This window comes from Pristiophorus japonicus, unplaced genomic scaffold (assembly GCF_044704955.1).
Source record: "Pristiophorus japonicus isolate sPriJap1 unplaced genomic scaffold, sPriJap1.hap1 HAP1_SCAFFOLD_2546, whole genome shotgun sequence".
NCBI lineage: Eukaryota > Metazoa > Chordata > Chondrichthyes > Pristiophoridae > Pristiophorus > Pristiophorus japonicus.
The window spans coordinates 1-27,628 of record NW_027252281.1 but is presented as its reverse complement, the minus strand read 5'-3'; the positions used below and the strand labels follow the sequence as shown (position 1 = coordinate 27,628).

The 27,628-nt window shown below is 63.5% G+C and overlaps 1 protein-coding gene across 2 annotated transcripts; it reads left to right on the top strand.

Annotated features, from left to right (window-relative positions):
- Positions 1–10,381: 10,381 nt before the first annotated feature.
- On the top strand, positions 10,382–27,132 carry LOC139247080 (DNA polymerase eta-like). Of its 2 annotated transcripts, XM_070871492.1 has the most exons (5): positions 10,397–10,657; positions 11,197–11,316; positions 18,865–18,988; positions 26,159–26,224; positions 26,965–27,132. In XM_070871492.1, exons 2-5 carry the CDS (start codon positions 11,255–11,257, stop codon positions 27,094–27,096), a joined length of 384 nt encoding a protein of 127 aa, XP_070727593.1. In that variant the 5' UTR covers positions 10,397–10,657; positions 11,197–11,254; the 3' UTR covers positions 27,097–27,132. The 2 variants fall into 2 exon arrangements, with proteins under 2 accessions (XP_070727592.1, XP_070727593.1); XM_070871491.1 differs by lacking the exon at positions 18,865–18,988 and having other exon boundaries at positions 10,382–10,657.
- Positions 27,133–27,628: the final 496 nt, after the last annotated feature.

Below are 27,628 nucleotides of genomic sequence, written 5' to 3'. Positions count from 1 at the left end.
CGCTCGCTCTTCCCCCCCGCTCGCTCTCTCCCCCCGCTCGCTCTCTCCCCCCGCTCGCTCTCTCCCCCGCTCGCTCTCTCCCCGCTCGCTCTCTCCCCCCGCTCGCTCTCTCCCCCCGCTCGCTCTCTCCCCCGCTCGCTCTCTCCCCCCGCTCGCTCTCTCCCCCGCTCGCTCTCTCCCCCGCTCGCTCTCTCCCCCGCTCGCTCTCTCCCCCGCTCGCTCTCTCCCCCCGCTCGCTCTCTCCCCCGCTCGCTCTCTCCCCCCGCTCGCTCTCTCCCCCCGCTCGCTCTCTCCCCTCGCTCGCTCTCTCCCCCCGCTCGCTCTCTCCCCTCGCTCGCTCTCTCCCCCGGTCGCTCTCTCTCCACCCGCTCGCTCTCTCCCCCGCTCGCTCTCTCTGTCCTCCGCTCGCTCAGCCCGTCGCTCTGTCCTCCGCTCGCTCGCTCTGTCCCCTCGCTCGCTCGCTCTGTCCTCCGCTCGCTCTGTCCTCCGCTCGCTCGCTCTGTCCCCCTCGCTCTGTCCTCCGTGCTCGCTCTGTCCCCCTCGCTCGCTCGCTCTGTCCTCCGCTCGCTCTGCCCCGCCCTCGCTCTGTCCCCCTCGCTCGCTCGCTCTGTCCCCCTCGCTCGCTCGCTCTGTCCCCCTCGCTCGCTCTGTCCTCCGCTCGCTCTGCCCCTCGCTCTGTCCCCCTCGCTCGCTCGCTCTGTCCTCCGCTCGCTCGCTCTGTCCCCCTCGCTCGCTCGCTCTGTCCTCCGCTCGCTCTGTCCTCCGCTCGCTCTGCCCCTCGCTCTGTCCTCCGCTCGCTCGCTCTGTCCCCTCGCTCTGTCCTCCGTTCGCTCGCTCTGTCCCCCTCGCTCGCTCGCTCTGTCCTCCGCTCGCTCTGCCCCTCGCTCTGTCCCCCTCGCTCGCTCGCTCTGTCCCCCTCGCTCGCTCTGTCCTCCGCTCGCTCTGCCCCTCGCTCTGTCCCCCTCGCTCGCTCGCTCTGTCCCCCTCGCTCGCTCGCTCTGTCCTCCGCTCGCTCTGCCCCTCGCTCTGTCCTCCGCTCGCTCGCTCTGTCCCCCTCGCTCGCTCGCTCTGTCCTCCGCTCGCTCTGTCCCCCTCGCTCTGTCCTCCGCTCGCTCGCTCTGTCCCCCTCGCTCGCTCGCTCTGTCCTCCGCTCGCTCTGCCCGCTCGCTCTGTCCCTGGCTCGCTCTGTCCTCGCTCTGTCCTCCGCTCGCTCGCTCGCTCTGTCCCCCTCGCTCGCTCGCTCTGTCCTCCCCTCGCTCGCTCTGTCCTCCCCTCGCTCGCTCTGTCCTCCGCTCGCTCGCTCTGTCCCCCTCGCTCTGCCCCTCGCTCTGTCCTCCCCTCGCTCGCTCTGTCCTCCGCTCGCTCGCTCTGTCCTCCGCTCGCTCTGCCCCTCGCTCTGTCCTCCGCTCGCTCGCTCTGTCCCCCTCGCTCGCTCGCTCTGTCCCCCTCGCTCGCTCGCTCTGTCCCCCTCGCTCGCTCGCTCTGTCCCCCTCGCTCGCTCGCTCTGTCCCCCTCGCTCGCTCGCTCTGTCCTCCGCTCGCTCGCTCTGTCCTCCGCTCGCTCGCTCTGTCCTCCGCTCGCTCGCTCTGTCCCCCTCGCTCGCTCGCTCTGTCCTCCGCTCGCTCGCTCTGTCCTCCGCTCGCTCTGTCCCCCTCGCTCTGTCCTCCGCTCGCTCGCTCTGTCCCCTCGCTCGCTCGCTCTGTCCCCCTCGCTCGCTCGCTCTGTCCTCCGCTCGCTCTGTCCCCTCGCTCTGTCCCCCTCGCTCGCTCGCTCTGTCCTCCGCTCGCTCTGTCCCCCTCGCTCGCTCGCTCTGTCCTCCGCTCGCTCTGTCCCCTCGCTCTGTCCCCTCGCTCGCTCGCTCTGTCCTCCGCTCGCTCTGTCCCCCTCGCTCTGTCCCCCTCGCTCGCTCGCTCTGTCCCCCTCGCTCTGTCCCCTCGCTCGCTCGCTCTGTCCTCCGCTCGCTCTGTCCCCTCGCTCTGTCCCCCTCGCTCGCTCGCTCTGTCCTCCGCTCGCTCTGCCCCTCGCTCTGTCCTCCGCTCGCTCGCTCTGTCCCCCTCGCTCGCTCGCTCTGTCCTCCGCTCGCTCTGCCCCTCGCTCTGTCCTCCGCTCGCTCGCTCTGTCCCCCTCGCTCGCTCGCTCTGTCCTCCGCTCGCTCTGCCCTCGCTCTGTCCTCCGCTCGCTCGCTCTGTCCCCTCGCTCGCTCGCTCTGTCCCCCTCGCTCGCCGCTCTGTCCCCCTCGCTCGCTCGCTCTGTCCCCCTCGCTCGCTCGCTCTGTCCCCCTCGCTCGCTCGCTCTGTCCCCCTCGCTCGCTGTCCCCCTCGCTCGCTCTGTCCCCCTCGCTCGCTCGCTCTGTCCTCCGCTCGCTCGCTCTGTCCCCCTCGCTCGCTCGCTCTGTCCCCCTCGCTCGCTCGCTCTGTCCCCCTCGCTCGCTCGCTCTGTCCCCCTCGCTCGCTCGCTCTGTCCCCCTCGCTCGCTCGCTCTGTCCCCCTCGCTCGCTCGCTCTGTCCCCCTCGCTCGCTCGCTCTGTCCCCTCGCTCGCTCGCTCTGTCCCCCTCGCTCGCTCGCTCTGTCCCCCTCGCTCGCTCGCTCTGTCCCCCTCGCTCTGTCCCCCTCGCTCGCTCGCTCTGTCCTCCGCTCGCTCTGTCCCCCTCGCTCTGTCCCCCTCGCTCGCTCGCTCTGTCCTCCGCTCGCTCTGCCCCTCGCTCTGTCCCCCTCGCTCGCTCGCTCTGTCCCCCTCGCTCGCTCGCTCTGTCCCCCTCGCTCGCTCGCTCTGTCCCCCTCGCTCGCTCGCTCTGTCCCCCTCGCTCGCTCGCTCTGTCCCCCTCGCTCGCTCGCTCTGTCCCCCTCGCTCGCTCGCTCTGTCCCCCTCGCTCGCTCGCTCTGTCCTCCGCTCGCTCGCTCTGTCCCCCTCGCTCGCTCGCTCTGTCCTCCGCTCGCTCTGTCCTCCGCTCGCTCGCTCTGTTCCCCTCGCTCGCTCGCTCTGTCCCCCTCGCTCGCTCGCTCTGTCCCCCTCGCTCGCTCGCTCTGTCCTCCGCTCGCTCGCTCTGTCCCCTCGCTCTGTCCTCCGCTCGCTCTGTCCCCCTCGCTCGCTCGCTCTGTCCCCCTCGCTCGCTCGCTCTGTCCCCTCGCTCGCTCGCTCTGTCCCCCTCGCTCGCTCGCTCTGTCCCCTCGCTCGCTCGCTCTGTCCCCTCGCTCGCTCGCTCTGTCCTCCGCTCGCTCGCTCTGTCCCCCTCGCTCGCTCGCTCTGTCCTCCGCTCGCTCGCTCTGTCCCCCGCTCTGTCCCCCTCGCTCCTCCGCTCGCTCGCTCTGTCCCCCTCGCTCGCTCGCTCTGTCCCCCTCGCTCTGTCCCCCTCGCTCGCTCGCTCTGTCCCCCTCGCTCTGTCCCCCTCGCTCGCTCGCTCTGTCCTCCGCTCGCTCGCTCTGTCCCCCTCGCTCTGTCCCCCTCGCTCGCTCGCTCTGTCCTCCGCTCGCTCGCTCTGTCCCCCTCGCTCTGTCCCCCTCGCTCGCTCGCTCTGTCCTCCGCTCGCTCGCTCTGTCCTCCGCTCGCTCGCTCTGTCCTCCGCTCGCTCGCTCTGTCCTCCGCTCGCTCGCTCTGTCCTCCGCTCGCTCGCTCTGTCCCCCTCGCTCGCTCTGTCCTCCGCTCGCTCTGTCCTCCGCTCGCTCGCTCTGTCCTCCGCTCGCTCTGTCCCCCTCGCTCGCCTCTGTCCTCCGCTCGCTCGCTCTGTCCCCCTCGCTCGCTCTGTCCCCCTCGCTCGCTCTGTCCCCCTCGCTCGCTCTGTCCTCCGCTCGCTCGCTCTGTCCCCTCGCTCTGTCCCCTCGCTCGCTCGCTCTGTCCTCCGCTCGCTCGCTCTGTCCCCCTCGCTCTGTCCCCCTCGCTCGCTCGCTCTGTCCTCCGCTCGCTCGCTCTGTCCCCCTCGCTCTGTCCCCCTCGCTCGCTCGCTCTGTCCTCCGCTCGCTCGCTCTGTCCTCCGCTCGCTCGCTCTGTCCCCCTCGCTCGCTCTGTCCCCCTCGCTCGCTCTGTCCTCCCGCTCGCTCTGTCCTCCGCTCGCTCGCTCTGTCCTCCGCTCGCTCTGTCCCCCTCGCTCGCTCTGTCCTCCGCTCGCTCGCTCTGTCCCCCTCGCTCGCTCTATCCCCCTCGCTCGCTCTGTCCCCCTCGCTCGCTCTGTCCTCCGCTCGCTCGCTCTGTCCCCCCTCGCTCTGTCCCCCTCGCTCGCTCGCTCTGTCCTCCCCTCGCTCGCTCTGTCCCCTCGCTCGCTCTATCCCCCTTCGCTCGCTCTATCCCCCTCGCTCGCTCTATCCCCCTCGCTCGCTCTATCCCCCTCGCTCGCTCTGTCCCCCTCGCTCGCTCTGTCCCCCTCGCTCGCTCTGTCCCCCTCGCTCGCTCTATCCCCCTCGCTCGCTCTATCCCCCTCGCTCGCTCTATCCCCCTCGCTCTATCCCCTCGCTCGCTCTGTCCTCCGCTCGCTCTATCCCCCTCGCTCGCTCTATCCCCCTCGCTCGCTCTGCCCCCCTCGCTCTGTCCCCCTCGCTCGCTATCCCCCTCGCTCGCTCTATCCCCCTCGCTCGCTCTGTCCCCCTCGCTCGCTCTGTCCCCCTCGCTCGCTCTGTCCTCCGCTCGCTCTGTCCCCCTCGCTCGCTCTATCCCCCTCGCTCGCTCTTGTCCCCCTCGCTCGCTCTATCCCCCTCGCTCGCTCTGTCCCCCTCCCTCGCTCTGTCCTCCGCTCGCTCTGTCCCCCTCGCTCGCTCTGTCCCCCTCGCTCGCTCTATCCCCCTCGCTCGCTCTATCCCCCTCGCTCGCTCTATCCCCCTCGCTCGCTCTGTCCCCCTCGCTCGCTCTGTCCCCCTCGCTCGCTCTGTCCCCCTCGCTCGCTCTGTCCCCCTCGCTCGCTCTGTCCCCCTCGCTCGCTCTATCCCCCTCGCTCGCTCTATCCCCCTCGCTCGCTCTGTCCCCCTCGCTCGCTCTGTCCCCCTCGCTCGCTCTGTCCCCCTCGCTCGCTCTGTCCCCCTCGCTCGCTCTATCCCCCTCGCTCGCTCTATCCCCCTCGCTCGCTCTGTCCTCCGCTCGCTCGCTCTGTCCCCCTCGCTCGCTCTATCCCCCTCGCTCGCTCTATCCCCCTCGCTCGCTCTGTCCCCCTCGCTCGCTCTATCCCCCTCGCTCGCTCTGTCCCCCTCGCTCGCTCTGTCCCCCTCCCTCGCTCTGTCCCCCTCGCTCGCTCTATCCCCCTCGCTCTATCCCCCTCGCTCTCTCTATCCCCCTCGCTCGCTCTGTCCCCCTCGCTCGCTCTGTCCCCCTCGCTCGCTCTGTCCCCCTCGCTCGCTCTGTCCCCCTCGCTCGCTCTATCCCCCTCGCTCGCTCTGTCCCCCTCGCTCGCTCTGTCCCCCTCGCTCGCTCTATCCCCCTCGCTCGCTCTATCCCCCTCGCTCGCTCTGTCCCCCTCGCTCGCTCTATCCCCCTCGCTCTATCCCCCTCGCTCGCTCTGTCCCCCTCGCTCTATCCCCCTCGCTCTCTCTATCCCCCTCGCTCGCTCTGTCCCCCTCGCTCGCTCTATCCCCCTCGCTCGCTCTATCCCCCTCGCTCGCTCTGTCCCCCTCGCTCGCTCTGTCCCCCTCGCTCGCTCTATCCCCCTCGCTCGCTCTATCCCCCTCGCTCGCTCTATCCCCCTCGCTCTGTCCCCCTCGCTCGCTCTGTCCCCCTCGCTCGCTCTATCCCCCTCGCTCGCTCTATCCCCTCGCTCGCTCTATCCCCCTCGCTCTGTCCCCCTCGCTCGCTCTATCCCCCTCGCTCGCTCTATCCCCCTCGCTCGCTCTGTCCCCCTCGCTCGCTCTGTCCCCCTCCGCTCGCTCTATCCCCCTCGCTCGCTCTATCCCCCCTCGCTCGCTCTATCCCCCTCGCTCTATCCCCCTCGCTCTCTCTATCCCCCTCGCTCGCTCTGTCCCCCTCGCTCGCTCTGTCCCCCTCGCTCGCTCTATCCCCCTCGCTCGCTCTATCCCCCTCGCTCGCTCTATCCCCCTCGCTCGCTCTGTCCCCCTCGCTCGCTCTATCCCCCTCGCTCTATCCCCCTCGCTCGCTCTGTCCCCCTCGCTCGCTCTGTCCCCCTCGCTCTATCCCCCTCGCTCTATCCCCCTCGCTCTATCCCCCTCGCTCGCTCTATCCCCCTCGCTCTATCCCCCTCGCTCGCTCTCTCCCCCTCGCTCTCTCTATCCCCCTCGCTCTCTCTATCCCCCTCGCTCGCTCTGTCCCCCTCGCTCGCTCTCTCCCCCTCGCTCTCTCTATCCCCCTCGCTCGCTCTGTCCCCCTCGCTCGCTCTGTCCCCCCCTCGCTCGCTCTATCCCCCTCGCTCGCTCTATCCCCCTCGCTCGCTCTGTCCCCCTCGCTCGCTCTGTCCCCCTCGCTCGCTCTATCCCCCTCGCTCGCTCTGTCCCCCTCGCTCTCTCTATCCCCCTCGCTCGCTCTATCCCCCTCGCTCGCTCTATCCCCCTCGCTCTATCCCCCTCGCTCGCTCTATCCCCCTCGCTCGCTCTATCCCCCTCGCTCGCTCTGTCCCCCTCGCTCGCTCTATCCCCCTCGCTCTGCCCCCCTCGCTCGCTCTATCCCCCTCGCTCGCTCTATCCCCCTCGCTCTGCCCCCCTCGCTCGCTCTGTCCCCCTCGCTCGCTCTGTCCCCCTCGCTCGCTCTGTCCCCCTCGCTCGCTCTGTCCCCCTCGCTCGCTCTATCCCCCTCGCTCGCTCTATCCCCCTCGCTCGCTCTGTCCCCCTCGCTCGCTCTATCCCCCTCGCTCGCTCTATCCCCCTCGCTCGCTCTATCCCCCTCGCTCGCTCTATCCCCCTCGCTCGCTCTATCCCCCTCGCTCGCTCTATCCCCCTCGCTCGCTCTGTCCCCCTCGCTCTATCCCCCTCGCTCGCTCTGTCCCCCTCGCTCGCTCTGTCCCCCTCGCTCGCTCTGTCCCCCTCGCTCGCTCTATCCCCCTCGCTCGCTCTATCCCCCTCGCTCGCTCTGTCCCCCTCGCTCGCTCTATCCCCCTCGCTCGCTCTATCCCCCTCGCTCGCTCTATCCCCCTCGCTCGCTCTGTCCCCCTCGCTCTATCCCCCTCGCTCGCTCTATCCCCCTCGCTCGCTCTGTCCCCCTCGCTCTATCCCCCTCGCTCGCTCTATCCCCCTCGCTCTATCCCCCTCGCTCGCTCTATCCCCCTCGCTCTCTCTATCCCCCTCGCTCGCTCTATCCCCCTCGCTCGCTCTGTCCCCCTCGCTCGCTCTATCCCCCTCGCTCTATCCCCCTCGCTCGCTCTATCCCCCTCGCTCGCTCTATCCCCCTCGCTCTGTCCCCCTCGCTCGCTCTATCCCCCTCGCTCTCTCTATCCCCCTCGCTCGCTCTATCCCCCTCGCTCTGTCCCCCTCGCTCGCTCTATCCCCCTCGCTCTCTCTATCCCCCTCGCTCTCTCTATCCCCCTCGCTCGCTCTATCCCCCTCGCTCTCTCTATCCCCCTCGCTCTCTCTATCCCCCTCGCTCGCTCTGTCCCCCTCGCTCTGTCCCCCTCGCTCGCTCTGTCCCCCTCGCTCGCTCTGTCCCCCTCGCTCGCTCTGCCCCCCTCGCTCTGTCCCCCTCGCTCGCTCTGCCCCCCTCGCTCGCTCTGCCCCCCTCGCTCTGTCCCCCTCGCTCGCTCTGCCCCCCTCGCTCGCTCTGCCCCCCTCGCTCGCTCTGTCCCCCTCGCTCGCTCTGTCCCCCTCGCTCGCTCTGTCCCCCTCGCTCGCTCTGTCCCCCTCGCTCGCTCTGTCCCCCTCGCTCGCTCTGTCCCCCTCGCTCGCTCTGTCCCCCTCGCTCGCTCTGCCCCCCTCGCTCTATCCCCCTCGCTCTATCCCCCTCGCTCTATCCCCCTCGCTCGCTCTATCCCCCTCGCTCTCTCTATCCCCCTCGCTCGCTCTGTCCCCCTCGCTCGCTCTATCCCCCTCGCTCTCTCTATCCCCCTCGCTCGCTCTGTCCCCCTCGCTCTCTCTATCCCCCTCGCTCGCTCTATCCCCCTCGCTCGCTCTGCCCCCTCGCTCGCTCTATCCCCCTCGCTCGCTCTGTCCCCCTCGCTCTCTCTATCCCCCTCGCTCGCTCTATCCCCCTCGCTCGCTCTATCCCCCTCGCTCGCTCTATCCCCCTCGCTCTCTCTATCCCCCTCGCTCGCTCTGTCCCCCTCGCTCGCTCTATCCCCCTCGCTCTGTCCCCCTCGCTCGCTCTATCCCCCTCGCTCGCTCTATCCCCCCTCGCTCGCTCTGCCCCCCTCGCTCTGTCCCCCTCGCTCGCTCTGTCCCCCTCGCTCGCTCTGTCCCCCTCGCTCTCTCTATCCCCCTCGCTCGCTCTGTCCCCCTCGCTCTCTCTATCCCCCTCGCTCGCTCTATCCCCCTCGCTCTCTCTATCCCCCTCGCTCGCTCTATCCCCCTCGCTCGCTCTATCCCCCTCGCTCGCTCTATCCCCCTCGCTCGCTCTGCCCCCCTCGCTCGCTCTATCCCCCTCGCTCGCTCTATCCCCCTCGCTCTCTCTATCCCCCTCGCTCGCTCTATCCCCCTCGCTCGCTCTATCCCCCTCGCTCGCTCTATCCCCCTCGCTCGCTCTGCCCCCCTCGCTCGCTCTATCCCCCTCGCTCGCTCTATCCCCCTCGCTCTGTCCCCCTCGCTCGCTCTATCCCCCTCGCTCGCTCTATCCCCCTCGCTCGCTCTATCCCCCTCGCTCGCTCTGTCCCCCTCGCTCTATCCCCCTCGCTCGCTCTGTCCCCCTCGCTCGCTCTGTCCCCCTCGCTCTATCCCCCTCGCTCTATCCCCCTCGCTCGCTCTGTCCCCCTCGCTCGCTCTATCCCCCTCGCTCTATCCCCCTCGCTCTATCCCCCTCGCTCGCTCTATCCCCCTCGCTCGCTCTGTCCCCCTCGCTCGCTCTGTCCCCCTCGCTCGCTCTGTCCCCCTCGCTCGCTCTGTCCCCCTCGCTCGCTCTGTCCCCCTCGCTCGCTCTATCCCCCTCGCTCGCTCTATCCCCCTCGCTCGCTCTATCCCCCTCGCTCTATCCCCCTCGCTCTATCCCCCTCGCTCTATCCCCCCCTCGCTCGCTCTGTCCCCCTCGCTCGCTCTGTCCCCCTCGCTCGCTCTATCCCCCTCGCTCTATCCCCCCCTCGCTCGCTCTGTCCCCCTCGCTCGCTCTGTCCCCCTCGCTCGCTCTATCCCCCTCGCTCTATCCCCCCCTCGCTCTATCCCCCCCTCGCTCGCTCTATCCCCCTCGCTCGCTCTGTCCCCCTCGCTCTATCCCCCTCGCTCGCTCTATCCCCCTCGCTCGCTCTGTCCCCCTCGCTCGCTCTATCCCCCTCGCTCGCTCTGCCCCCCTCGCTCGCTCTATCCCCCTCGCTCGCTCTGTCCCCCTCGCTCGCTCTGTCCCCCTCGCTCGCTCTATCCCCCTCGCTCTATCCCCCTCGCTCTCTCTATCCCCCCTCGCTCGCTCTATCCCCCTCGCTCGCTCTATCCCCCTCGCTCGCTCTATCCCCCTCGCTCTATCCCCCTCGCTCGCTCTATCCCCCTCGCTCGCTCTATCCCCCTCGCTCGCTCTATCCCCCTCGCTCGCTCTATCCCCCTCGCTCTATCCCCCTCGCTCGCTCTATCCCCCTCGCTCGCTCTATCCCCCTCGCTCGCTCTGTCCCCCTCGCTCGCTCTGTCCCCCTCGCTCTCTCTATCCCCCTCGCTCGCTCTACCCCCTCGCTCTATCCCCCTCGCTCGCTCTGTCCCCCTCGCTCTCTCTGTCCCCCTCGCTCTCTCTGTCCCCCTCGCTCGCTCTGTCCCCCTCGCTCTCTCTGTCCCCCTCGCTCTCTCTGTCCCCCTCGCTCTCTCTGTCCCCCTCGCTCTCTCTGTCCCCCTCGCTCTCTCTGTCCCCCTCGCTCTCTCTGTCCCCCTCGCTCTCTCTGTCCCCCTCGCTCTCTCTGTCCCCCTCGCTCGCTCTGTCCCCCTCGCTCGCTCTGTCCCCCTCGCTCGCTCTGTCCCCCTCGCTCGCTCTGTCCCCCTCGCTCGCTCTGTCCCCCTCGCTCGCTCTGTCCCCCTCGCTCGCTCTGTCCCCCTCCCTCGCTCTGTCCCCCCCTCGCTCTCTCTGCCCCCCCCTCGCTCTCTCTGCCCCCCCCTCGCTCTCTCTGCCCCCCCCTCGCTCTCTCCGCCCCCCCCTCGCTCGCTCTGCCCCCCGCTCGCTCTGACCCCCCCTCGCTCGCTCTATCCCCCTCGCTCCCTCTCCCCCTCGCTCTCTCTGCCCCCCCCTCGCTCGCTCTGCCCCCCGCTCGCTCGCACGCCCCCCGCTCACCCTCTGCGTGCCCTGGGCTGCCGAGGCTCCCCACACACTGACGGCCCTTCGCTAATCCACTCCGGCCATCGTTGGTCGCCCCGGAGTTTCAGCGGCTGGGTTCCGAGCTCTGGTATTGTGCGGATCGGGAAGTTGTCAAGAATGAAACGGTAGAGCGGGAATTTTAATTTGGACCAAACCACGCCCAGCGCACTGGGTCAAACCGGGGAATGGTAAACTCGAGGAGTAATACTGAGCAGATTTGCTTCCCGTGGGAGAGTGATGGAGACGTGGAACGGACTGCGACTTGTGTGGCAGAGGTTAAAAGCCCCGAACTATCTGGGGAGCCACAGGACTGTGCGCTGTTTCTGGGTGAGGATGGGCCGAATGGCCTGTAATATCCCGCATGGCCAGTGAGGGGGGGGGGGGGGCAGCAGAGGGAGCCCTGTCCCAGTGCCGACACGCCTGCCAGCAGAGGGCGCTGCACCGGGAGCACTGGCTGATTCACACCACCAGGAGGCTCTGAGGCCAGGGGTCATCCCCTCTCCCTCGGTGCTGGGCGACGGCGGGGGTATGTCATGAGGCACCCCTGGGTGCTGGGCGGGGTGTGAGGGGATCCTGGGTATAGTCAGGGTAAAGCCCAGAAAGAGAGAGCGAGTGTCTCGTGTGGAAAGAGGGTCAGTCTGAGCTGCGATGGCCCTGTAGTTGAATATCTCTTGAGTGTCACTGCCTCACCTCACACACCTGGAGCCCAGTGTAGGTCTGGAGAATAGACCCTTGCCCGCGAACCTGGCAGTATTCTCTGGCTCGAGCCTTCAGGCTACCTCCCCCACCCCTCCTGAGCTATTCGGCCAGGGGGTAGCTTCACGCCTGCTGACTGTTCTTGATCTCCCGTCTTGTTCTTGTTTCAGACGCAATCTCGGCGGGAAGCTGGGGGAGTCCATCTCACAGCTCCTGAACATCGAGTACATGGGGCAGCTCCGCGAATTCCCCGAGTCCCAGCTCCACACGGTATTCGGAGAGAAAACTGGGTAAGGCCATGACCCCTGACCCATGACCCCCCCCCCCCCCCCCACCCCCCTTGCCAAACAGGGTGTAACTGAGTCTGTCTGTCTGTGTGTGTTTGAAGCAGTCTCTGTCAGCGTGCTGGAGAGCACTTGGTATTGAAGGGGCGGCGATAATTTGGGTACGAAATTGGCTGCGGGTTAGAGGGCAGAGGGCAGGGTATTTCGGAACGGAGGGACGTCTGCAGTGGGGTTCCCCAGGGGCCAGTATTAGGACCTTTGCTTTTCTTGTTCTATATAACTGACCAGGACTTGGTACAGAGAGTATAATTTCAAAATGTGCGGATGATACAAAACTTAGCAACGTAGTAAACAGAACGGAAGCCGACCTCGGGGACAAACAGACTGATGAAATGGGCAGACACAATTTAACGTGGATAAGTGTGAAGTGATGCACTTTGGGAGGACCGACATGCAGAGGCGGTACAATCTGAATGGTATATATGGAGGGGGTACGAGAGCAGAGAAACATAGAAAATAGGTGCAGGAGTAGGTCATTCGGCCCTTCGAGCCTGCACCACCATTCAATAAGATCATGGCTGATCATTCCCTCAGTACCCCTTTCCTGCTTTCTCTCCATACCCCTTGATCCCTTTAGCCGTAAGGGCCACATCTAACTCCCTCTTAAATATATCCAATGAACTGGCCTCAACAACTCTCTGCGGCAGGGAATTCCACAGGTTAACAACTCTCTGAGTGAAGAAATTTCTGTGCAGGCAGAGGATACCCGGGGGGGGAGTGCAAATCTGTGAAGGTGGCAGGGCAAGTTGATAAGGTCTTTCAGAAAGCTTGATAAAGTGCAACATCCCCACCGACACCCGGGAGTCCCTGGCCAAAGACCAGTCCGCCCTAAGTGGAGGAAGTGCATCCGGGAGGGCGCTGAGCACCTCGAGTCTCATCGCCGAGAGCATGCAGAAAACAAGCGCGTGCGGCAAACCTGTCCCACCCATCCCTTCCCTCAACCACTGTCTGTCCCACCTGTGACAGGGACTGTGGTTCTCGTATTGGACTGTTCAGCCACCTGAGAACTCACTTTTAGAGTGGAAGCAAGTCTTCCTCGACTCCGAGGGACTGCCTATGATGATGATAGGATCAGACAGCTTTGTAAATAGGGACATTGAAAACAAAAAGCAAGACGTTTAGCCCACTAGTCACTGCCTGCCATTCTGAAAAGTCCCCATTTACTCCTACTCTTTGCTTCCTGTCTGACAACCAGTTCTCAATCCATGTCAGCACACTACCCCCAATCCCATGTGCTTTAACTTTGCACATTAATCTCTTGTGTGGGACCTTGTCGAAAGCCTTCTGAAAGTCCAAATACACCACATCCACTGGTTCTCCCTTGTCCACTCTACTGGAAACATCCTCAAAAAATTCCAGAAGATTTGTCAAGCATGATTTCCCTTTCACAAATCCATGCTGACTTGGACCGATCCTGTCACCTCTTTCCAAATGCACTGCTATGACATCCTTAATAATTGATTCCATCATTTTACCCACTACTGAGGTCAGGAGTGACAGTCTGTGTCTGTGTGTCTGGGAGTGACGGTCTGTGTCTGTGTGTCTGGGAGTGACGGTCTGTGTCTGTGTGTCTGGGAGTGACGGTCTGTGTCTGTGTGTCTGGGAGTGACGGTCTGTGTCTGTGTGTCTGGGAGTGACGGTCTGTGTCTGGGAGTGACGATGTGTGTCTGGGAGTGACGGTCTGTGTCTGTGTGTCTGGGAGTGACGGTCCGTGTCTGTGTGTCTGGGAGTGACGGTCCGTGTCTGTGTGTCTGGGAGTGACGGTGTGTGTCTGTGTATCTGGGAGTGACGGTCTGTGTCTGTGTGTCTGGGAGTGACGGTCTGTGTCTGGGAGTGACGGTGTGTGTCTGGGAGTGACGGTCTGTGTCTGTGTGTCTGGGAGTGACGGTCCGTGTCTGTGTGTCTGGGAGTGACGGTCCGTGTCTGTGTGTCTGGGAGTGACGGTGTGTGTCTGTGTGTCTGGGAGTGACGGTGTGTGTCTGTGTGTCTGGGAGTGACGGTCTGTGTCTGTGTGTCTGGGAGTGACGGTCCGTGTCTGTGTGTCTGGGAGTGACGGTCCGTGTCTGTGTGTCTGGGAGTGACGGTGTGTGTCTGTGTGTCTGGGAGTGACGGTCTGTGTCTGTGTGTCTGGGAGTGACGGTCTGTGTCTGTGTGTCTGGGAGTGACGGTCCGTGTCTGTGTGTCTGGGAGTGACGGTCCGTGTCTGTGTGTCTGGGAGTGACGGTCCGTGTCTGTGTGTCTGGGAGTGACGGTGTGTGTCTGGGAGTGACGGTCTGTGTCTGTGTGTCTGGGAGTGACGGTGTGTGTCTGGGAGTGACGGTCTGTGTCTGTGTGTCTGGGAGTGACGGTGTGTGTCTGTGTGTCTGGGAGTGACGGTGTGTGTCTGGGAGAGACGGTTCATGTCTGGGAGAGACGGTCCATGTCTGGGAGTGACGGTCCATGTCTGGGAGTGACGGTCCATGTCTGGGAGTGACGGTCCATGTCTGGGAGTGACGGTCCGTGTCTGTGTGTCTGGGAGTGACGGTGTGTGTCTGTGTGTCTGGGAGTGACGGTCCGTGTCTGTGTGTCTGGGAGTGACGGTGTGTGTCTGGGAGTGACGGTGTGTGTCTGTGTGTCTGGGAGTGACGGTGTGTGTCTGTGTGTCTGGGAGTGACGGTCTGTGTCTGTATGTCTGGGAGTGACGGTCCGTGTCTGTGTGTCTGGGAGTGACGGTCCGTGTCTGTGTGTCTGGGAGTGACGGTCCATGTCTGTGTGTCTGGGAGTGATGGTCTGTGTCTGTGTGTCTGGGAGTGACGGTCCGTGTCTGTGTGTCTGGGAGTGACAGTCTGTGTCTGTGTGTCTGGGAGTGACGGTCCGTGTCTGTGTGTCTGGGAGTGACGGTCCGTGTCTGTGTGTCTGGGAGTGACGGTCCGTGTCTGTGTGTCTGGGAGTGACGATCCGTGTCTGTGTGTCTGGGAGTGACGGTCCGTGTCTGTGTGTCTGGGAGTGACGGTCCGTGTCTGTGTGTCTGGGAGTGACGGTCCGTGTCTGTGTGTCTGGGAGTGACGGTCCGTGTCTGTGTGTCTGGGAGTGACGGTCCGTGTCAGGGAGTGACGGTCCGTGTCTGTGTGTCTGGGAGTGACGGTCTGTGTGTCTGGGAGTGACGGTCCGTGTCTGGGAGTGACGGTCCGTGTCTGTGTGTCTGGGAGTGACGGTCCGTGTCTGTGTGTCTGGGAGTGACGGTCTGTGTCTGTGTGTCTGGGAGTGACGGTCTGTGTCTGTATGTCTGGGAGTGACGGTCCGTGTCTGTGTGTCTGGGAGTGACGGTCCGTGTCTGTGTGTCTGGGAGTGACGGTGTGTGTCTGTGTGTCTGGGAGTGACGGTCTGTGTCTGTGTCTGGGAGTGACGGTCTGTGTCTGTGTGTCTGGGAGTGACGGTCCGTGTCTGTGTGTCTGGGAGTGACGGTCCGTGTCTGTGTGTCTGGGAGTGACGGTCTGTGTCTGTGTGTCTGGGAGTGACGGTGTGTGTCTGTGTGTCTGGGAGTGACGGTGTGTGTCTGTGTGTCTGGGAGTGACGGTCTGTGTCTGTGTCTGGGAGTGACGGTGTGTGTCTGTGTGTCTGGGAGTGACGGTCTGTGTCTGTGTCTGGGAGTGACGGTCTGTGTCTGTGTGTCTGGGAGTGACGGTCCGTGTCTGTGTGTCTGGGAGTGACGGTCCGTGTCTGTGTGTCTGGGAGTGACGGTCTGTGTCTGTGTGTCTGGGAGTGACGGTCTGTGTCTGTGTGTCTGGGAGTGACGGTCCGTGTCTGTGTGTCTGGGAGTGACGGTCTGTGTCTGTGTGTCTGGGAGTGACGGTCTGTGTCTGGGAGTGACGGTCCATGTCTGTGTGTCTGGGAGTGACGGTCTGTGTCTGGGAGTGACGGTCTGTGTCTGGGAGTGACGGTCTGTGTCTGTGTGTCTGGGAGTGACGGTCCGTGTCTGGGAGTGACGGTCCATGTCTGGGAGTGACGGTGTGTGTCTGTGTGTCTGGGAGTGACGGTCTGTGTCTGTGTGTCTGGGAGTGACGGTGTGTGTCTGGGAGTGACGGTCCGTGTCTGGGAGTGACGGTCCATGTCTGGGAGTGACGGTCTGTGTCTGTGTGTCTGGGAGTGACGGTCTGTGTCTGGGAGTGACGGTCCGTGTCTGTGTGTCTGGGAGTGACGGTGTGTGTCTGTGTGTCTGGGAGTGACGGTCCGTGTCTGTGTGTCTGGGAGTGTCTGGGAGTGACGGTGTGTGTCTGGGAGTGACGGTCCGTGTCTGGGAGTGACGGTCCGTGTCTGGGAGTGACGGTCCATGTCTGGGAGTGACGGTCTGTGTCTGTGTGTCTGGGAGTGACGGTCTGTGTCTGGGAGTGACGGTCCGTGTCTGTGTGTCTGGGAGTGACGGTGTGTGTCTGTGTGTCTGGGAGTGACGGTGTGAGTCTGGGAGTGACGGTCCGTGTCTGTGTGTCTGGGAGTGACGGTGTGTGTCTGTGTGTCTGGGAGTGACGGTGTGAGTCTGGGAGTGACGGTCCGTGTCTGTGTGTCTGGGAGTGACGGTGTGTGTCTGTGTGTCTGGGAGTGACGGTCTGTGTCTGTGTGTCTGGGAGTGACGGTCTGTGTCTGGGAGTGACGGTCCGTCTGGGAGTGACGGTGTGAGTCTGGGAGTGACGGTGTGTGTCTGGGAGTGACGGTCCGTGTCTGTGTGTCTGGGAGTGACGGTCTGTGTCTGTGTGTCTGGGAGTGACGGTCCGTGTCTGGGAGTGACGGTCCGCCTGGGAGTGACGGTGTGAGTCTGGGAGTGACGGTCCGTGTCTGTGTGTCTGGGAGTGACGGTCTGTGTCTGTGTGTCTGGGAGTGACGGTGTGTGTCTGTGTGTCTGGGAGTGACGGTCCGTGTCTGTGTGTCTGGGAGTGACGGTCTGTGTCTGGGAGTGACGGTGTGAGTCTGGGAGTGACGGTCCGTGTCTGTGTGTCTGGGAGTGACGGTGTGTGTCTGTGTGTCTGGGAGTGACGGTCCGTGTCTGTGTGTCTGGGAGTGACGGTCTGTGTCTGTGTGTCTGGGAGTGACGGTGTGTGTCTGTGTGTCTGGGAGTGACGGTCCGTGTCTGTGTGTCTGGGAGTGACGGTCTGTGTCTGTGTGTCTGGGAGTGACGGTCCGTGTCTGTGTGTCTGGGAGTGACGGTCTGTGTCTGTGTGTCTGGGAGTGACGGTCCGTGTCTGTGTGTCTGGGAGTGACGGTCTGTGTCTGTGTGTCTGGGAGTGACGGTCCGTGTCTGTGTGTCTGGGAGTGACGGTCTGTGTCTGTGTGTCTGGGAGTGACGGTCCGTGTCTGTGTGTCTGGGAGTGACGGTCCGTGTCTGTGTGTCTGGGAGTGACGGTGTGTGTCTGGGAGTGACGGTCTGTGTCTGTGTGTCTGGGAGTGACGGTCTGTGTCTGTGTGTCTGGGAGTGACGGTCCGTGTCTGTGTGTCTGGGAGTGACGGTCCATGTCTGGGAGTAACGGTCTGTGTCTGGGAGTGACGGTGTGTGTCTGGGAGTGACGGTCCGTGTCTGGGAGTGACGGTCCGTGTCTGTGTGTCTGGGAGTGACGGTCCGTGTCTGTGTGTCTGGGAGTGACGGTCCGTGTCTGTGTGTCTGGGAGTGACGGTCCATGTCTGGGAGTAACGGTGTGTGTCTGGGAGTGACGGTCCGTGTCTGGGAGTGACGGTCCGTGTCTGTGTGTCTGGGAGTGACGGTCCGTGTCTGTGTGTCTGGGAGTGACGGTCTGTGTCTGTGTGTCTGGGAGTGACGGTCCGTGTCTGTGTGTCTGGGAGTGACGGTCCATGTCTGGGAGTAACGGTCTGTGTCTGGGAGTGACGGTGTGTGTCTGGGAGTGACGGTCCATGTCTGTATGTCTGGGAGTGACGGTGTGTGTCTGTGTGTCTGGGAGTGACGGTCTGTGTCTGTGTGTCTGGGAGTGACGGTCTGTGTCTGTGTGTCTGGGAGTGACGGTGTGTGTCTGTGTGTCTGGGAGTGACGGTCCGTGTCTGTGTGTCTGGGAGTGACGGTCCGTGTCTGTGTGTCTGGGAGTGACGGTCTGTGTCTGTGTGTCTGGGAGTGACGGTCTGTGTCTGTGTGTCTGGGAGTGACGGTGTGTGTCTGTGTGTCTGGGAGTGACGGTCCGTGTCTGTGTGTCTGGGAGTGACGGTCTGTGTCTGGGAGTGACGGTGTGTGTCTGGGAGTGACGGTCCGTGTCTGTGTGTCTGGGAGTGACGGTCTGTGTCAGTGTGTCTGGGAGTGACGGTGTGTGTCTGGGAGTGACGGTCTGTGTCTGTGTGTCTGGGAGTGACGGTCCGTGTCTGGGAGTGACGGTCCGTGTCTGTGTGTCTGGGAGTGACGGTCCGTGTCTGGGAGTGACGGTCCGTGTCTGTGTGTCTGGGAGTGACGGTCCGTGTCTGGGAGTGACGGTCCGTGTCTGGGAGTGACGGTCCGTGTCTGGGAGTAACGGTCTGTGTCTGGGAGTGACGGTGTGTGTCTGTGTGTCTGGGAGTGACGGTCCATGTCTGTATGTCTGGGAGTGACGGTGTGTGTCTGTGTGTCTGGGAGTGACGGTCCGTGTCTGTGTGTCTGGGAGTGACGGTCCATGTCTGTATGTCTGGGAGTGACGGTGTGTGTCTGTGTGTCTGGGAGTGACGGTGTGTGTCTGTGTGTCTGGGAGTGACGGTCCGTGTCTGTGTGTCTGGGAGTGACGGTCCGTGTCTGGGAGTGACGGTCCGTGTCTGGGAGTGACGGTCTGTGTCTGTGTGTCTGGGAGTGACGGTGTGTGTCTGTGTGTCTGGGAGTGACGGTCCGTGTCTGTGTGTCTGGGAGTGACGGTCCGTGTCTGGGAGTGACGGTCCGTGTCTGGGAGTGACGGTCTGTGTCTGTGTGTCTGGGAGTGACGGTCCGTGTCTGGGAGTGACGGTCCATGTCTGGGAGTGACGGTCTGTGTCTGTGTGTCTGGGAGTGACGGTCCGTGTCTGGGAGTGACGGTCCGTGTCTGGGAGTGACGGTCCGTGTCTGTGTGTCTGGGAGTGACGGTCCGTGTCTGTGTGTCTGGGAGTGACGGTCTGTGTCTGTGTGTCTGGGAGTGACGGTCTGTGTCTGGGAGTGACGGTCTGTGTCTGTGTGTCTGGGAGTGACGGTCCGTGTCTGTGTGTCTGGGAGTGACGGTGTCTGTCTGTGTGTCTGGGAGTGACGGTCTGTGTCTGTGTGTCTGGGAGTGACGGTCCATGTCTGGGAGTGACGGTGTGTGTCTGGGAGTGACGGTCCGTGTCTGTGTGTCTGGGAGTGACGGTCCGTGTCTGGGAGTGACGGTCCGTGTCTGGGAGTGACGGTCCGTGTCTGGGAGTGACGGTCCGTGTCTGTGTGTCTGGGAGTGACGGTCCGTGTCTGTGTGTCTGGGAGTGACGGTCCGTGTCTGGGAGTGACGGTCCGTGTCTGGGAGTGACGGTCCGTGTCCCTGACTCTCTGTGTTTCAGGAGCTGGCTGTATGACCTGTGCCGGGGAGTGGAGTTTGAACCCGTCCGATCCCGGCAACTCCCCAAGTCCATCGGGTGTGGAAAGACCTTCCCGGGCAATGGGGCTCTGAGCACCAGTGAACAGGTCAGTGTGTCCGAACCCTGGAGTGTGAGGGGTCAGTGTGTCCGAACCCCGGGGTGTGAGGGGTCAGTGTGTCCACACCCCGGGGTGTGAGAGGTCAGTGTGTCCGAACCCCGGGGTGTGAGGGGTCAGTGTGTCCACACCCCGGGGTGTGAGGGGTCAGTGTGTCCACACCCCAGGGTGTGAGGGGGTCAGTGTGTCCACACCCCGGGGTGTGAGAGGTCAGTGTGTCCGAACCCCGGGGTGTGAGGGGTCAGTGTGTCCGAACCCTGGAGTGTGAGGGGTCAGTGAGTCCGAACCCCGGGGTGTGAGGGGTCAGTGTGTCCGAACCCTGGGGTGTGAGGGGTCAGTGTGTCCGAACCCTGGGGTGTGAGGGGTCAGTGTGTCCGAACCCTGGAGTGTGAGGGGTCAGTGAGTCCGAACCCTGGAGTGTGAGAGGTCAGTGTGTCCGAACCCTGGGGTGTGAGGGGTCAGTGTGTCCGAACCCTGGGGTGTGAGAGGTCAGTGTGTCCGAACCCTGGGGTGTGAGGGGTCAGTGAGTCCGAACCCTGGAGTGTGAGAGGTCAGTGTGTCCGAACCCTGGGGTGTGAGGGGTCAGTGTGTCCGAACCCTGGAGTGTGAGGGGTCAGTGAGTCCGAACCCTGGAGTGTGAGAGGTCAGTGTGTCCGAACCCTGGGGTGTGAGGGGTCAGTGTGTCCGAACCCTGGAGTGTGAGGGGTCAGTGTGTCCGAACCCTGGAGTGTGAGGGGTCAGTGTGTCCGAACCCCGGGGTGTGAGAGGTCAGTGTGTCCGAACCCTGGGGTGTGAGGGGTCAGTGTGTCCGAACCCTGGAGTGTGAGGGGTCAGTGAGTCCGAACCCTGGAGTGTGAGAGGTCAGTGTGTCCGAACCCTGGGGTGTGAGGGGTCAGTGTGTCCGAACCCTGGGGTGTGAGAGGTCAGTGTGTCCGAACCCTGGGGTGTGAGGGGTCAGTGAGTCCGAACCCTGGAGTGTGAGAGGTCAGTGTGTCCGAACCCTGGGGTGTGAGGGGTCAGTGTGTCCGAACCCTGGAGTGTGAGGGGTCAGTGTGTCCGAACCCTGGAGTGTGAGGGGTCAGTGAGTCCGAACCCCGGGGTGTGAGGGGTCAGTGAGTCCACACCCCGGGGTGTGAGGGGTCAGTGTGTCCGAACCCTGGAGTGTGAGGGGTCAGTGAGTCCGAACCCTGGAGTGTGAGGGGTCAGTGAGTCCGAACCCTGGAGTGTGAGGGGTCAGTGAGTCCGAACCCTGGGGTGTGAGGGGTCAGTGAGTCCGAACCCTGGGGTGTGAGGGGTCAGTGTGTCCACACCCCGGGGTGTGAGAGGTCAGTGTGTCCGAACCCTGGGGTGTGAGGGGTCAGTGAGTCCGAACCCCGGGGTGTGAGGGGTCAATATGTCCACACCCCGGGGTGTGAGGGGTCAGTGTGTCCACACCCGGGGTGTGAGGGGTCAGTGTGTCCACACCCGGGGTGTGAGGGGTCAGTGTGTCCGAACCCCGGGGTGTGAGAGGTCAGTGTGTCCACACCCGGGGTGTGAGGGGTCAGTGTGTCCACACCCGGGGTGTGAGGGGTCAGTGTGTCCGAACCCCGGGGTGTGAGAGGTCAGTGTGTCCACACCCGGGGTGTGAGGGGTCAGTACGTCCACACCCCGGGGTGTGAGAGGTCAGTGTGTCCACACCCGGGGTGTGAGGGGTCAGTATGTCCACACCCCGGGGTGTGAGAGGTCAGTGTGTCCACACCCCGGGGTGTGAGGGGTCAGTATGTCCGCACCCCGGGGTGTGAGAGGTCAGTGTGTCCACACCCCGGGGTGTGAGGGGTCAGTGTGTCCGAACCCCGGGGTGTGAGAGGTCAGTGTGTCCACACCCGGGGTGTGAGGGGTCAGTGTGTCCACACCCGGGGTGTGAGGGGTCAGTGTGTCCACACCCCGGGGTGTGAGAGGTCAGTGTGTCCACACCCGGGGTGTGAGATGTCAGTGTGTCCACACCCGGGGTGTGAGGGGTCAGTGTGTCCGAACCCCGGGGTGTGAGGGGTCAGTGTGTCCGAACCCCGGGGTGTGAGGGGTCAGTATGTCCACACCCCGGGGTGTGAGGGGTCAGTGTGTCCACACCCCGGGGTGTGAGGGGTCAGTGTGTCCGAACCCCGGGGTGTGAGGGGTCAGTGTGACCGAACCCCGGGGTGTGAGAGGTCAGTGTGTCCACACCAGGGGTGTGAGAGGTCAGTGTGTCCACACCCGGGGTGTGAGAGGTCAGTGTGTCCGAACCCCGGGGTGTGAGGGGTCAGTGTGTCCGAACCCCGGGGTGTGAGAGGTCAGTGTGTCCACACCCGGGGTGTGAGGGGTCAGTATGTCCACACCCCGGGGTGTGAGGGGTCAGTGTGTCCACACCCGGGGTGTGAGGGGTCAGTATGTCCACACCCGGGGTGTGAGGGGTCAGTATGTCCACACCCCGAGGTGTGAGGGGTCAGTGTGTCCACACCCGGGGTGTGAGGGGTCAGTATGTCCACACCCCGGGGTGTGAGAGGTCAGTGTGTCCACACCCCGGGGTGTGAGGGGTCAGTATGTCCACACCCCGAGGTGTGAGGGGTCAGTGTGTCCACACCCGGGGTGTGAGGGGTCAGTATGTCCACACCCCGAGGTGTGAGGGGTCAGTGTGTCCACACCCGGGGTGTGAGGGGTCAGTATGTCCACACCCCGGGGTGTGAGAGGTCAGTGTGTCCACACCCCGGGGTGTGAGGGGTCAGTGTGTCCACACCCGGGGTGTGAGGGGTCAGTGTGTCCACACCCCGGGGTGTGAGGGGTCAGTGTGTCCACACCCCGGGGTGTGAGGGGTCAGTGTGTCCACACCCCGGGGTGTGAGGGGTCAGTGTGTCCACACCCGGGGTGTGAGGGGTCAGTGTGTCCGAACCCTGGGGTGTGAGGGGTCAGTGTGTCCACACCCCGGGGTGTGAGGGGTCTGTGAGCGGTCAGTGTGGCGTCTGTGAGTGGTCAGTGAGCGGTCAGTGTGGGGTCAGTGAGGGGTCAGTGAGCGGTCAGTGAGCAGTCAGTGTGGGGTCGGTGAGGGGTCAGTGAGCATTCAGTGTGGGGTCGGTGTGGGGTCAGTGAGCGTTCAGTGTGGGGTCAGTGAGCGGTCAGTGTGGTGTCGGTGAGGGGTCAGTGATCGGTCGGTGAGTGTTCACTGTGGGGTCAGTGTGGGGTCGGTGAGGGGTCAGTGATCGGTCGGTGAGTGTTCACTGTGGGGTCAGTGAGGGGTCAGTGAGCGTTCAGTGAGGAGTCGGTGAGTGTTCAGTGTGGGGTCGGTGAGGGGTCAGTGAGGGGTCAGTGATCGGTCGGTGAGTGTTCAGTGTGGGGTCGGTGAGGGGTCAGTGATCGGTCGGTGAATGTTCAGTGATCGGTCGGTGAGGGGTCAGTGATCGGTCGGTGAGGGGTCAGTGATCGGTCGGTGAGGGGTCAGTGATCGGTCGGTGAGGGGTCAGTGATCGGTCGGTGAGGGGTCAGTGATCGGTCGGTGAGGGGTCAGTGATCGGTCGGTGAGGGGTCAGTGATCGGTCGGTGAGGGGTCAGTGATCGGTCGGTGAGGGGTCAGTGATCGGTCGGTGAGGGGTCAGTGAGGAGTCGGTGAGTGTTCAGTGTGGGGTCGGTGAGGGGTCAGTGATCGGTCGGTGAGGGGTCAGTGATCGGTCGGTGAGGGGTCAGTGATCGGTCGGTGAGGGGTCAGTGATCGGTCGGTGAGGGGTCAGTGATCGGTCGGTGAGGGGTCAGTGATCGGTCGGTGAGTGTTCACTGTGGGGTCGGTGAGGGGTCAGTGATCGGTCGGTGAGTGTTCACTGTGGGGTCAGTGAGGGGTCAGTGATCGGTCGGTGAGTGTTCACTGTGGGGTCAATGAGGAGTCGGTGAGGGGTCACTGTGGGGTCAGTGTGGGGTCAGTGATCGGTCGGTGAGTGTTCACTGTGGGGTCAATGTGGGGTCAGTGATCGGTCGGTGAGGGGTCAGTGATCGGTCGGTGAGGGGTCAGTGATCGGTCGGTGAGGGGTCAGTGATCGGTCGGTGAGGGGTCGGTGAGGGGTCAGTGATCGGTCGGTGAGCGTTCACTGTGGGGTCAGTGAGGGGTCAGTGATCGGTCAGTGAGGGGTCAGTGATCGGTCGGTGAGGGGTCGGTGAGGGGTCAGTGATCGGTCGGTGAGCGTTCACTGTGGGGTCGGTGAGGGGTCAGTGATCGGTCGGTGAGGGGTCGGTGATCGGTCGGTGAGGGGTCAGTGATCGGTCGGTGAGGGGTCAGTGATCGGTCGGTGAGGGGTCAGTGATCGGTCGGTGAGTGTTCACTGTGGGGTCAGTGAGGGGTCAGTGATCGGTCGGTGAGTGTTCACTGTGGGGTCAGTGAGGGGTCAGTGATCGGTCGGTGAGTGTTCACTGTGGGGTCAATGAGGAGTCGGTGAGGGGTCAGTGTGGGGTCAGTGATCGGTCGGTGAGTGTTCACTGTGGGGTCAATGTGGGGTCAGTGATCGGTCGGTGAGGGGTCAGTGATCGGTCGGTGAGGGGTCAGTGATCGGTCGGTGAGGGGTCAGTGATCGGTCGGTGAGGGGTCAGTGATCGGTCGGTGAGGGGTCGGTGAGGGGTCAGTGATCGGTCGGTGAGCGTTCACTGTGGGGTCGGTGAGGGGTCAGTGATCGGTCGGTGAGGGGTCGGTGATCGGTCGGTGAGGGGTCAGTGATCGGTCGGTGAGGGGTCAGTGATCGGTCGGTGAGGGGTCGGTGATCGGTCGGTGAGCGTTCACTGTGGGGTCAGTGAGGGGTCAGTGATCGGTCGGTGATCGGTCGGTGAGGGGTCAGTGATCGGTCGGTGAGGGGTCAGTGATCGGTCGGTGAGGGGTCAGTGATCGGTCGGTGAGGGGTCAGTGATCGGTCGGTGAGCGTTCACTGTGGGGTCGGTGAGGGGTCAGTGATCGGTCGGTGAGGGGTCAGTGGTCGGTCGGTGAGCGTTCACTGTGGGGTCGGTGAGGGGTCAGTGATCGGTCGGTGAGGGGTCGGTGATCGGTCGGTGAGCGTTCACTGTGGGGTCGGTGAGGGGTCAGTGGTCGGTCGGTGAGCGTTCACTGTGGGGTCAGTGAGGGGTCAGTGATCGGTCGGTGAGGGGTCAGTGGTCGGTCGGTGAGCGTTCACTGTGGGGTCAGTGAGGGGTCAGTGATCGGTCGGTGAGGGGTCAGTGATCGGTCGGTGAGGGGTCAGTGATCGGTCGGTGAGGGGTCAGTGATCGGTCGGTGAGGGGTCAGTGATCGGTCGGTGAGGGGTCAGTGATCGGTCGGTGAGGGGTCAGTGAGGGGTCGGTGAGGGGTCAGTGATCGGTCGGTGAGGGGTCAGTGATCGGTCGGTGAGGGGTCAGTGATCGGTCGGTGAGGGGTCAGTGAGGGGTCGGTGAGGGGTCAGTGATCGGTCGGTGAGGGGTCAGTGAGGGGTCGGTGAGGGGTCAGTGATCGGTCGGTGAGGGGTCAGTGAGGGGTCGGTGAGGGGTCAGTGATCGGTCGGTGAGGGGTCAGTGAGGGGTCGGTGAGGGGTCAGTGATCGGTCGGTGAGGGGTCAGTGAGGGGTCGGTGAGGGGTCAGTGATCGGTCGGTGAGCGTTCACTGTGGGGTCAGTGATCGGTCGGTGAGGGGTCAGTGATCGGTCGGTGAGGGGTCGGTGAGGGGTCAGTGATCGGTCGGTGAGGGGTCAGTGAGGGGTCGGTGAGGGGTCAGTGATCGGTCGGTGAGGGGTCAGTGAGGGGTCGGTGAGGGGTCAGTGATCGGTCGGTGAGGGGTCAGTGAGGGGTCGGTGAGGGGTCAGTGATCGGTCGGTGAGCGTTCACTGTGGGGTCAGTGAGTCCACACCCTGGGCCTTGTCCGTTACACTTCAGGTTGGCAGTGGCTGTGTCGGGGAATCAGCAAATCTGCCTCAGGCTGCCCCCCCCCCCCCCGGGCTCAGTGGGCCACGGGCCTCCGAGGCTGGTCCTGAGACACACAGCAGGAGGAGCCCACAGTCTGTCCGTCCCCGGCCACTGCTGAACCGCTGCAACTTTTTTATTCATTCCCGGGATGTGAGCATCGCTGGCCAGGTCCGGCATTTATTGCCCTCGAGACGCTGTTTATTTTTCAAAAATAAACTCTCTTCCTATAAAATTTTCACAATACATTGGAAAATAGCTCCGTACCTTGTGGGCAGCGATCCCATACAACTTGTTTGGATGCTGACAGCAGTTCCATACAAAGCACTGGCGTACATTTCATTTCAAGGTAGAGTTTGGTACAATCCCTAAATCACGTTACAGGTAGCACTGTGCAGGTGAAGGCAGCACACGGAACGGACGAGAATACATTTACGTTTCTTTACAAGTTACTAAACAGTGCCGAGACTTTCAGTATACATGGCACAACACAGGTGTGTTTCAGTACATGGTGCTCGATGTATACAAGCAGATTAACAAGTACAGGCCGAGGGGGGGTCTGATTCCAGCCCCTGGGTTTACCGTGGAGGAAGGGCCTTAAACTCTGGCCCTTCCCCATCGTGCCTTTGGGGCGACTGCACCAACCTTTAGTGCATCCCTCAGCACGTACTCCTGGACCTTGGATTGTGTCAGTCTGCAACACTCGGCCGTGAGCCAGTGGTGGTGAACAGCCTTACCAACCAAATGTCTCGCTGGGCCATTTCACAGGGTCAACCACTTTGCTGTGGGCCTGGAGTCACGTGTAGGCCAGACCGGGTAAGGGCGGCAGATTTCCTCCCCGAATGAAGTAAACCAGATGGGTTTTTACGACAATCTGTTCGTTATATGGTCACCGTTGCTGCTGGTAGCTTTTAAAATTCCTTTATTGAACTGTATTTAAATTCCCCAGCTGCCGTGGTGAACCTAGACTCGCATCTCATTAGTCCAGGCCTCTGGATCACTCGTCCAGGAACATCACCACTCACGGCTCCGTGGGCGTGAGTGAGTGCACACACGCGTGTTTGAGTGCGCAGACGTGTGGGGAGCTGATCGGAGGGGGAGCGGTGTACAATGGAGTACAATGGCAGTGTGGGGAGCGGGGAGCAGTGAGTGTGGTTGGGACGGATGTGTGAGGGTTGGGGAATGAAGCAAGGGCTTTGTGAACGACTGCTGAATCATCCCGCCTGACCCGCGCTCTCGCCTGTTTTTCAGGTGAAGCACTGGCTCCTGCAGCTGGCCACTGAGCTGGGGGAGAGACTGAGCCAGGACCGAGAGCAGGTGAGTTTCTCCTCCACTGTACAACACAGCACACAGCACGATCCCACAAACAGGCATGGGCATGCAGCGCTCCCTCAGTACTGCCCCTCCGACAGTGCGGCGCTCCCTCAGTACTCCCCCTCCGACAGTGCGGCACTCCCTCAGTACTGCCCCTCCGACAGTGCAGCACTCCCTCAGTACCTTCCCTCCGACAGTACGGCACTCCCTCAGTACTGCCCCTCCGACAGTGCGGCACTCCCTCGGCACTGCCCCTCCGACAGTGCAGCACTCCCTCAGTACTGCCCCTCCGACAGTGCAGCGCTCCCTCAGTACTGCCCCTCCGACAGTGCAGCACTCCCTCAGTACTGCCCCTCCGACAGTGCGGCACTCCCTCAGTACTGCCCCTCCGACAGTGTGGCCCTCCCTCAGTACTGCCCCTCCGACAGTGCGGCACTCCCTCAGTACTGCCCCTCTGACAGTGCGGCACTCCCTCAGTACTGCCCCTCCGACAGTGCGGCACTCCCTCGGCACTGCCCCTCCGACAGTGCAGCACTCCCTCAGTACTGCCCTCCGACAGTGCAGCACTCCCTCAGTACTGCCCCTCCGACAGTGCGGCACTCCCTCAGTACTGCCCCTCTGACAGTGCGGCACTCCCTCAGTACTGCCCCTGTGGCGCTGCCTCTGACTGTAAGCTTGAGGTCAGTGTGCGGGATCGGGTGAATGAATGTGCCCCTGATGGAGATGTTGTGTTCTGTCTGTAGAACAAGCGCGTGGGGAAGCAGCTGTCGGTGGGGTGCGACTGGAGGGGGACGGAAAGGCCACCAGCTTCTCCCGGTGCTGCTCCCTGTCACAGTACGGAGCACAGAGGATTGCCAGAGATGCCTTCGCATTAATAAAATGTTTCAACTCCGCGGGGAATCACCAGGCTGCATGGTGAGTGAGAGAGAGAGAGAGAGAGAGAGAGGGAGCGAGAGAGAGAGAGAGAGAGAGGGACGGTGTGGGGAGAGAGAGAGAGAGGGGACGGTGTGGGGAGAGAGAGGGTGCGAGAGCCGGTGTGGGGAGAGAGAGAGAGAGAGAGAGAGAGAGAGAGAGTCCGGTGTGGGGAGAGAGAGAGAGAGAGAGAGAGAGAGAGAGCCGGTGTGGGGGAGAGAGAGAGAGAGAGAGAGAGAGAGAGAGAGAGAGAGCCGGTGTGGGGAGAGAGAGAGAGAGAGAGAGAGAGAGAGAGCCGGTGTGGGGGAGAGAGAGAGAGAGAGAGAGAGTCGGTGTGGGGGAGAGAGAGAGAGAGAGAGAGAGAGAGAGAGAGAGCCGGTGTGGGGAGGAGAGAGAGAGAGAGAGAGAGAGAGAGAGCCGGTGTGGGGAGAGAGAGAGAGAGAGAGAGAGAGAGCCGGGGGGGGAGGTGTGAATACTCTATGATCTCTCTCAGAT

Excerpts from the sequence above, each read along its gene's own strand:
- LOC139247080 (XM_070871491.1), top strand. The coding sequence starts at position 10,568 with ATGGAGACGTGGAACGGACTGCGACTTGTGTGGCAGAGGTTAAAAGCC. Across the intron at positions 10,658-11,196 it reads GGACTGTGCGCTGTTTCTGG|ACGCAATCTCGGCGGGAAGC; the intron begins GTGAGGATGGGC and ends TTCTTGTTTCAG. Across the intron at positions 26,225-26,964 it reads TGAGCCAGGACCGAGAGCAG|AACAAGCGCGTGGGGAAGCA; the intron begins GTGAGTTTCTCC and ends TTCTGTCTGTAG.